A 10152-nucleotide genomic window follows, 5' to 3' on the forward strand; every position below is an offset into this window, starting at 1 on the left:
ATTCGCAGACAGACTAAAATAAAAAAAATGAGACTCCTATTCAAAGATGGAGGGAGTATAATTTTATTAGCATTGTAAATCGTTCTCCAAAGTGATAAACACTAAATAAATACGAAATCTTATGTTAACATAACTAAAGTAAAAACCAAGAAAATTATCAAACTCATAAAAAACTATTATACTGAATACAAATAAATTAAAATCAAAGAATAATTATTAAATCAACAAAAAAAGGAAAGAATGCGGACTTTTATGGAACGAAGAGAGTACATTTTAGAATTTAGAATTTACCATGACATACTTACCAAAGGCCCTGCCTCTTGATACAATTACATACTATGCATGTCTTGAGTCCGGAAAAAAACAGTCAAAGACGAGTCTAGAGTTTTAAAGTGGGATCTGTGTGTTGTGTTGGTGTACATTTATATGGCGAAGAGAAGGCGACAATACCGACAATACCAATGGTTGACGATGTCGGTAAACAATTCGTACTTAGGGATTTATTCTGGATGATATGATATATTTATAAAGTGTTTAAATGATAAATAACATTAAGAGGAATATTTGGAATTATTTTCTTAATCAATCATATAATTCAAAATAAAAAGTTGTTTAAGAGATACAGATAGAGATAATGATAAATTTAATTTTAGATTTTCCTGACTTTTAAATGCAGCCCAATAAGATCAAAAGTCCACAATACAAATAATATCTCCTTGTAGCCCAACTCACATCATCTTTTCAATTAACATACTTCAAAATTGAGTATAGTGGTAAGATTCAAAAATTGTATCCCACTTTTGAATAGTCAAATTTCAATAGTCCTAATTGGTATTGACTTTTTTTTCATGTTAAATATCTAAATGGAGTTAAAGAGCCATAACTGCTATATTAATTTAACAATCAATTTTCACATTATCTGCCTTCATTTTCATGTTGTATAGCCAAATGGAGTTAAAGAGCCATCAATGCGTATATTAATTTAACCATCAATTCTCACATTATCTGCCTTCAAATTTTCAAATTTTATAGAAATTATGTTGATGGATAACTAGATTAAGATAATATCAAATGTGCACCAAAAATTAGTGGCTACGCCTTCCGATGAAGTACACAAAAGTTAGAGATAATAGACTAGCTTTATTAACCAACATGTGATTTATATTTGTACTACTATAGTATTAAAATGTGAGATGAAGGTTTTGAAACAAGAATGAATATGCATGGAGTGACATAGTAGTAAAGGCTTCCCCGTGACCTTGAATGACAGTAACATTCAGTATGTAGTGACCTTACATTTTCATCTTAGCTGATAATAAAACAACATACCTCAAATCACAATCTAGCCACTCTTTTTGGCATGGCTTACTTTAGGAATCTCTCTTATTTTTGGTCCCCCATTTTCATAACCCACCCACCCACACAAATTCTATTTTTATTTATCATAAATTAGTATCCCATCAAACTAGCTATCCAGATGATAATAATGACTAAACCTCACAATTTCTATCACATTTCCACATTGCTTTTGTTATTCCAATCAGCCCTCTCATGGAGTGATCAAATTAAAGTAGCAACACCACCTCTTCCAATCCCTCCATTGCCATCATATTCCCAATTGAAATGGCAGCAGAGAGAGATCATAATGTTCCTCCATTTTGGTGTCAACACCTTCACCGATAGAGAATGGGGCACCGGGCTGGAAAGCCCGTCCGTGTTCAATCCAACGGGCCTCGATGCCAGCCAATGGGCCGATGCAGCTGCTCAAGCCGGCATCTCGTTGATGATTCTGACGGCCAAGCATCACGATGGATTCTGCTTGTGGCCTTCCAAATACACTGATCACTCTGTCATTGGAAGCCCTTGGAAGAATGGGGAAGGAGATGTGGTAAAAGAGTTTGTCGAGGCGGCCAAGGCCCGGGGAATCGATTCGGGCCTGTACCTTTCTCCGTGGGATCGCCATGACCCTACATATGGACATGATAAGCTCTACAATGAGTACTATTTGGCTCAGTTACAAGAACTTCTCAAAAGGTAAATTATTTTTATTTAAATATTACTTACTATAGTTCTAAATCATAAGGATTAGTCAATTTTTAAATTTCTTTTTTAATCGAATTTTCTTGACTATATGTGTAGTGTGGTGAGTTATAATATGATCAAAACTTTGTTACACATGATCAGTTCACAAAGCCACATCTATACTAATCTTGTAGAATCAAATTGAAAAGTGTGTGTGTGTGTGAATGTGGAAAAGTGACGGTTGATACTAATGGAGTTGTACATTAAAAATGAATTTCAATTTTTTGGATGAAATCAAAATAATTGTAAGTAATATATACAGATATGGCGATGTTAGAGAGATATGGTTCGATGGAGCAAAAGGTTCAAATGCAAGAAACATGAGCTATTACTTCAACGATTGGTTTTCGATGGTGAGGGAGCTGCAGAGCAGCATAAATATATTCTCGGACGCCGGCCCGGATGTCCGGTGGGTCGGAGATGAGAACGGATACGCCGGTAGCACATGCTGGTCCACCATCAATGCCACATCTCTATCAATTGGCAACGCAACCATTACTAGGTAACTCAATCAATCTACCTATATAACATACGCATCATATTAGTAATATCTTACTAAATGCAACTTCCTTATCAATATAAAGTGAACTTATTAAACAAGTTATTCATCTAACTCCATAAAAATAAATTGGGACTTCCTATCTATCAATATATATGTGCACTAGGAAAAAATTGATTTTTATTCCTCCAACTTTTGTATTTGTGGTTCAAACTTACTCTAAGTAATTTATAACTCGTGAACCTTTTTTGTGATTGTGAAATTGTGACTCATGAACTTAATTCGTCAACCAGAATATAAAAAGGGTCAAAGTTTGATACCAAAATTAAATGATTTTACCCATAAAAATCTTTTCAATATTAAGTAGATCAATTTCACAGATTTCCCACTCCAAAATTCATTTTCTTTTTAGAATCCCAAAAGCAACATTCATAATATGGATGGATAGTGCTTGTACCAATAAAAAGCTAACATTATCTCCACGTTGCATAATTCATTTTGGATCTTTCTCTTAGATATAAGCGAAAAAGTAAACATTATTACTAGTGGCCACATTTTCTCATTCTCCATTATTAGTGCCCATTTTGAGGCCATGTCACATTCATCTTAAAAATTATGTAACCTAATCAAAATGTTCTTTTCTTAGCAATTCAATTATTCAAACATATATATGTACTATGTAGCTATCTCAACTCCGGCGACTCCAAAGGGACAAACTGGTTGCCGGCGGAATGCGACGTCTCGATTAGAAAAGGTTGGTTTTGGCACAAATCACAAGCACCAAAAAAGCTTAGTGAACTACTCGATATCTACTATAAATCCGTCGGTAGAAATTGCGTTCTACTAATCAACGTTCCACCAAACACAACCGGTATGATATCCAAAGGCGACATACAAAGATTGAAACAATTTAGAGAAGCAATTGACACCATATTTTCCTCAAATTTGGCTCAAAATTGTTTGGTCAAAGCAAGTAGCCAACGAGGTGGTAAGAATGGAGGTTTTGAGGCGAAAAATGTGGTGGACGACGATCATTTGTGGACATATTGGGCCCCGAGTGAGAAGGAGAAGGGAGATTATTGGATTGAGTTTAAATCAAGAAGTGAAAAGATCAAGTTTAATGTGATTAGGATACAAGAAGCTATTGGACTAGGGCAAAGGGTGAAGAAACACGAAATTTACGTGGACGGGATTAGGGTTGCTAAAGGAACTACAATTGGATACAAGAGGCTTCATAGATTGGAAAAGGGAGTTGTGCATGGATATAGTGTTATGATCAAGATTGTGAAAGCAAAGGGACTTCCTTTGATCTCTTCTGTTGGCCTACATTTTGATCCCTTTTGGAACCCTAATCAAGGGATTAATGGGTCCATTAATAATTAATTAATTACCACTTTCTCTACATTGATTTGATCCTTACGGTTTTTAATGTTTATGCTCGCACACAATGTGAAAAATTCAACAACGTTGTTGTGTTACAACATCTCAAGTGGAATAAAGACTCATCATGATTTCTTAGTTTAGAACATATATTGTTACGTTGACTCAGTATTTATTTTTTAAATCCGTTGATGCTTGGCTAGTTTTCAATTTCTGTTATTTATCCTTTCTTCATTTTGTTACACGCATGCATTATCATCCCCAGTCCAAATTTGATTCTTTTAATTGGAATGTGATCCTTTTAGTTGAGTTGAGGTGAAGCATCTTATACTATAATGAGCTGTTGGGCTTTCAAGCTTATATTAGATTCTTTTGAAACCATCATTTTTCTCGTCTCTCATGCATTTTCTGACTAAAAATAGCATTACATTATTATGATATCAATGAATGTAGTATTTAATTAATATAAAATTACATGTATTGGTAGATAATGTTTTTAGGACTTAGGAGTATGAAGTTCTGGGAGAGCCAAAGTTCATATTTTTAAGGGATGGATGGAGTATAATTCAGTCAATCAATATTTGAAATTCTCACTAGTCAACAAAATAAGAGCGAAATAAAAACTTCAAAAATCTTGAGTAAACGTAGTCTATTAACAATTTGGCTCTTGCTATGATTTTGAGGTTGATGCTTGCAGTTTCGTTTTAGATAGGGATTCTTTGAAGTGTCATACAAGATATGAAAATACACATTCAACGACAATTACTCCTACTAACCAACAAAATAATTAATTATAGTTATGATTGATATGAGTAAATGAATAATTCTGTCATACAAGAAATAATTAAGTGTCATACAAGAAAAGTAGCCTGTGAGCGTAAATGAATATTGATTGATATGAGTAATGATTATAAATGTATATTGAATGATAGAGTAAACCAACCAAATAATTAATTGTAGTTATGATTGTCATATATCCATAAATCTTGCATACAGGTGAAGAGCAAGACCTAACTATGTTACTACAATGAAAAATATACTACAAATTAAATGGAGGGAAAAGAAGTTATTCTCTTGATAATGATCACCAAAACTTTCCCTTAAAAAATGTCAATAATGACCAAAACTTATATTCCCCTGACATGCCATATTTTACTCAGATTCAGCAATGTTTGATCTGGAAGAGAGAAATGCAGAATGCTTCACCATCTACGGTTGTTATTCGCGCGACCTCTTCCACCACCACCTCTAGCGAATCTTTCATTCCTCCTATCTGGAAATCCTCCTCTCCCGCCTCCTCTTCCACTAGATAACCTACCATCTCGTCTCTCCGAGTAACCACCACCACGCCCTCCAACTCCACCTCCACCTCCGAATCTCCCCCCTCCTCTTACCTGCTCTCTTTCTTGCAATCGGGGCAATGATTTCACGACCTCCAGGCTTACCCCAGAATGATTTTTCGGCTCTGAAACCCCATGATGCAGCTATGTCATGAGAGTCCATGATATATACAAAAAAGTTCTCAATATGCAGCAGTAACTAACCGGCAATAAACTGGTCCAGATCTTCAGTAGCCACATCAAACACTGCACCCTTTCCATCAGCGGTCAACGAAAGGCCCCTGATTGATTCGACTTTCTCTTCTGGTAGAAATCTTCGGAGAACACCATAGACAAAGCTGGAAAATCATCATTTTTTAAGTGATTAGTGATAATGAAGAGAACAATTCACACACACAAACATAATATTAATGCAGAGAGCTCACCAAACACCTCCCACCAAGGAAACCACTATATGTCTACCTAAGCTTACTGTTCTACCAAAATTGCACATGGACTCAAGCCTTCTTGCAATATAATTTCTCTATCAAGGGTATGAATGCCCTTTAGCAAAGTAAAAAAGAGACGCGAGAAAAGAGAGGGAAATTCAGAAATTAAAATAACTCAGAACGAGTACATGTTTTGATATACCTTCGAAACAATTAGGTTCTTAATCTAAATGGATGATGTCATTGTTACAATGCTGAATTTTATTCAGGTAAGAAGTTTCTATAGCAAATGAATGTAAAAGACTCAAATGACTCTACAAGAATAAAGGGGGAAAAAACTTCTCCTTGTTATATTTTCTGCAGCTGATAATAGTGGACATGAATGTTTTTTTAATGAATCATTTCTTCGGATGGAAGAAGATTATGAAAACACTTAATTGAAATCTTACTTATCAGATTCCACTGCAGAAGACACCAGATTGGATGAGTTTGTATTCAAACTACGGATGTAAAATGTTGTTTATATTCTTACTAGTGAAATTAGGATTTATGCACCCAACAAGCCTAACCAAACCACCATCAGTGCTATCTATTCTCGCCGCTTTGTGTCAGCTGTAGTGTCAATGCCCCGTAAAGGATTAAGCATGCTAACATATCATACAGAATCATATCAATGTCACAAATAACGCAAATGAATACTAGTATACCATAATCACTTGTAAGAACTCACGAAGGTGTGTAAATGGGCTTTCCACACTCAAGAAGAACGGTAACATAGTTTTCCATTGAAGTGAGAAGTGACCTACTCCTAATTTCAGTATAGCCCTGCAAAAGATGAAGCCTTCTGTAAATATTAAAATAACTTGATGTTCGACCACAATCGACGTAAGTAAGGACTTACAGCAATTTTCGCCAGTGCCTTTGCTAGCAATTCTGCTGGGGACAGAACAGATGACTTCACTAGCTCTTCAGCAGCATCCTTAAATACAGGTATGACTCTACATGTTTTTCGATATAGTAGAAATATCTTAGGTTATTTCATTACTCCCTGACAAAATGACATAAAAGATACACAAATACCTATCAGATATCTCAGCTATTTTCTCAGCAGCTTCTGCACCAGCAACTTTAGCTATATCTGCTGGCTGTGGAGCTGACATATGTTCAAATTTCACCCCAGATTCTCTTTCTATCTTTGAAAAGTTTGACTTCCTTGGATCATAAAGCATTACAGCAATGCCAGTTTTCCCTAATTAAAGCATCATTATGCTTTCTATATTGGAAACTTGTAGATAATTATGTAAATTTCAGATGCATAGGATATACTCCTATGTATCAGGAAATCACCTGCTCTTCCCGTTCTTCCAGACCGATGAATGTATGCCTCTACATCGCGAGGTGGTTCACACTAGAGCACAAAAACACATGTATTTAACATGTCAAGGCAGAAAGCAACATAACATGATCATAATTACCAAAAAGAAGTATGTATGTGCATCAAGACAAATTTAGGAGGGCAAAAAACACCTGAATAATTAGCTGGACGTCATCAATATCTAACCCACGTGCCGCTACATTTGTAGCCACAAGGGTTGAAAATTTTCCAGATCTGAATCCAGAAAGTGTGACCTGAATGCAATTTAGATTTTTGCTTAATCAGTTAAATTTGTAATTCTACTACTAGAAGCATACGTATCAATTCGTCATAGAAGCACAAGTTTTCCTAATATGCTAGTAATATCTACTGATAAAAGACCAAAAAACAATTCTACTACTAGAAAACGAGCAATAGTAGACATAACATTACAGGATAAGTTTCTACCTCACGTGTAGCCTGTTGTATGTCGCCGTGCAAAGCACGTGCTCCAGGTAGTAATCCAGCTAGTGTGGAAGCAGAATCCTTTGTCTCCGTAAAGATAATAGTGCGGCCTCCACTGAAGAACCATGAGGGAGAATGAGAAAGAAAAAGAAAGAGAGTGTGTTGCTTATGAAATAATAGAATTTTAAAATATTAACAAATTTAGTAGGATGATAAGAGGCTACCAACCTACTATAGCAGTGAATAATATCAGGAATAATTTGGGATCTGGCAGAGCCAGAGCAGGGAAGAACGATATGTCTCACGTTGGTGCTAGCCTTCATCTTCTCATTTCCAACAAGATCCGTAGTTTTCTTATCTTGTTTTAGAAATTTTGCTGCAATCTGGCATTGAGAGTACTTAAAATTCTCAACGAAGTAAGGTTGAAAAAGTTTCTGATGAAATAGAGATACAATATAGCGAGAATAGGAAAGATGCAAGAATGGGAGTAAAAGACATACATGCTTTACCCATTCTGGTAAAGTAGCACTAAAAAGAAGTGTTTGGACTCTACTTGCATCCTCTACCTTGCCTTCAAATCAATAACAGAAACAATATGATCATGAAAAGTGAATGAGCAAAAAATAACATTACACTAAAAAAATCACAAACTAAGCATAAGCGAAGCCACACTCTTAAAAACATAAGCCAAGTACTGCATCTCTTATGTAGCATCAACATCAGAGGACTAGCGTAATAAAATATACATCACATACATTTTTATGATATATCCACTTGTGACATACCCAAGATAAGCTCAACATCTTCAACAAAACCCATCCTCAGCATTTCATCAGCCTCATCAAGTACACGAAACTTTAGTGCACTCAAGTCAATCGTTTGTCTATCTATGTGATCCTGCACATCGAGTTTACAAGCTCCATATGTAGCCACATGCTCTAGTGGAAGCAATAGCATGTAGTATAAAATAATGACTAAGTCCCTTTTCAACCTTACTATCAACTCCTATGAGAAAACCAACCTTAATGCGACCAGGAGTACCAACAACAATGTCAACACCTCTTTTCAACTGAATCTGCTGTGGCTGGTATGGTGAACCCCCATACAGACAACAACAGTTCAACCCTAACGATCCGCCGTATATCTCAAAGTCAGAATACACCTATGTCCATGTAGGAAAAAGTTGGGCTCAGGATCAACCAATCAAGAAACAGAAGCAAAGTTTAAACTGTGAAGAAAACATTGACAAAGGATTGGATAACTAGAAATATGGAAACAATGGATGATTATATACCTGAGTGGCCAGCTCCCTAGTGGGTAAAAGCACAAGAACACTTGGTGGCCTTCCATATCCGGTCTTCCTTGATGTTTTTGCTGGCCCATTCGTCAACGATTCCAATATAGGCAACATAAAAGCCAATGTTTTACCCTGATAAGATTCCAAAGCATATATTGTGAAGCAATAAATTACCTAATCGAGGATGCCTAATAATCTGATCATTTACTGATCCAACAGTTAAAAACAAGTAAAATAATGCTTGAGACTCAGTTGATCATATGCTTGATTCGGAGAATGAGAGCTTAAATTCGCAATAAAAAATGGAAATCTTAATTGCAAAAGTAAATTGCATAATAGCATCAATGATGAATAAAAAATGATCTAACCTGACCAGTGCGAGCCCTACCGACCAAATCAGAACCATCGAGAATGGTATTGAAGGTCATGGCCTGAATCGGAAACAAGGACTCGATTCCCTTGTCCTTGAGGGTCTCCCTCAACGCCTTGGAAATCCGGAATTTCGTCAGCGCATTAAGATCTTCCTCCCCCTCGCTATTTTTGTCGAAGCTCATCCTTTCTTCTTCACTGAATTCATGGCCTCGCCCTTCTCGAAACTGCATTGCTTCCTCTCCTCTTCTTCAGCATCATGCCTCGATGTCTGAAACTCAATCTCTCTCTCGTCCTAATTTAGGTAGTTTTTCTTTTCCTTTTCTTTTTATTTTTATTTTCCTTGACTTTTTCTCTGTGATCCTTGACTTTAGCATTCTCCATTTTCTTCTTGATTTCAGATGATATTCATATTCCCATTCAAAGCATACTCTCGCTTGGTAATTGGCGGGAAAGCGTTTGACTTTAGCCATACGATGGAGATGCGTTCTTGCTAGCTACCGTTAGATCTACAGATTAAATATCACTAAACTCTTTGCTAACCAAAATCAAAATTATGTAATTGTCACTTTCTAATTTGATTGTATTTTAGGTAATGTATCTTGTTATCGATAAATGAAAATATCTAATTGTCAATACAAATTTTGCGATATAAATTTCCAATTGCCTATACAACATTTTGATATCGAGAAAATTGATTACATCATCTCTAACGGTATATTATAATCTAGAATGGAATAAATAAGTAGTTTTAAATTAAATTATACTTCAAAACTATTCTTATTTTGATTTTTGAATAAAATATACTCCCTTCGTCTCATAAATCATAATAGATGACATATTTTGATAATAGCATGAGAATTTAGGAGATGTTGTTTTGTGTGTTAAATGGAGAGAGAAAAAAAATATTATATTTATATTAATGTGATAGAGACTTT

The 10152-nt window shown here is 35.5% G+C and overlaps 2 protein-coding genes across 2 annotated transcripts; one reads left to right on the forward strand and one right to left on the reverse strand.

Annotated features, from left to right (window-relative positions):
• Window positions 1-1422: 1422 nt before the first annotated feature.
• LOC125189494 (alpha-L-fucosidase 1-like) lies at window positions 1423-4107 on the forward strand. Its single transcript, XM_089058110.1, has 3 exons — window positions 1423-2034; window positions 2345-2584; window positions 3265-4107. The coding sequence occupies exons 1-3, from the start codon at window positions 1478-1480 to the stop codon at window positions 3962-3964; spliced, it is 1497 nt and encodes a 498-aa protein (XP_088914236.1). The 5' UTR covers window positions 1423-1477; the 3' UTR covers window positions 3965-4107.
• A 779-nt stretch (window positions 4108-4886) lies between these two features.
• LOC148926685 (DEAD-box ATP-dependent RNA helicase 7-like) lies at window positions 4887-9833 on the reverse strand. Its single transcript, XM_089058467.1, has 14 exons — window positions 9214-9833; window positions 8843-8977; window positions 8570-8710; window positions 8334-8445; window positions 8049-8119; window positions 7777-7931; window positions 7552-7663; window positions 7257-7358; window positions 7077-7137; window positions 6810-6978; window positions 6631-6727; window positions 6460-6554; window positions 5506-5639; window positions 4887-5426 (listed from the first exon to the last, which is right to left on the reverse strand). The coding sequence occupies exons 1-14, from the start codon at window positions 9445-9447 to the stop codon at window positions 5164-5166; spliced, it is 1881 nt and encodes a 626-aa protein (XP_088914593.1). The 5' UTR covers window positions 9448-9833; the 3' UTR covers window positions 4887-5163.
• Window positions 9834-10152: the final 319 nt, after the last annotated feature.

Source organism: Salvia hispanica, chromosome 5 (assembly GCF_029641045.1).
Source record: "Salvia hispanica isolate PSC_SH4W2 chromosome 5, Shi_PSC_v1, whole genome shotgun sequence".
Taxonomy (NCBI): domain Eukaryota; kingdom Viridiplantae; phylum Streptophyta; class Magnoliopsida; order Lamiales; family Lamiaceae; genus Salvia; species Salvia hispanica.

Coding starts and splice junctions, on each gene's coding strand:
- LOC125189494 (XM_089058110.1), top strand. CDS start 1,478: ATGATAATAATGACTAAACCTCACAATTTCTATCACATTTCCACATTG. Junction 2,035..2,344: donor TTACAAGAACTTCTCAAAAG/GTAAATTATTTT, acceptor TAATATATACAG/ATATGGCGATGTTAGAGAGA. Junction 2,585..3,264: donor GGCAACGCAACCATTACTAG/GTAACTCAATCA, acceptor TGTACTATGTAG/CTATCTCAACTCCGGCGACT.
- LOC148926685 (XM_089058467.1), bottom strand. CDS start 9,447: ATGCAGTTTCGAGAAGGGCGAGGCCATGAATTCAGTGAAGAAGAAAGG. Junction 7,932..8,048: donor TACCAGAATGGGTAAAGCAT/GTATGTCTTTTA, acceptor TCTCAATGCCAG/ATTGCAGCAAAATTTCTAAA. Junction 6,979..7,076: donor TGGAAGAACGGGAAGAGCAG/GTGATTTCCTGA, acceptor TGCTTTAATTAG/GGAAAACTGGCATTGCTGTA.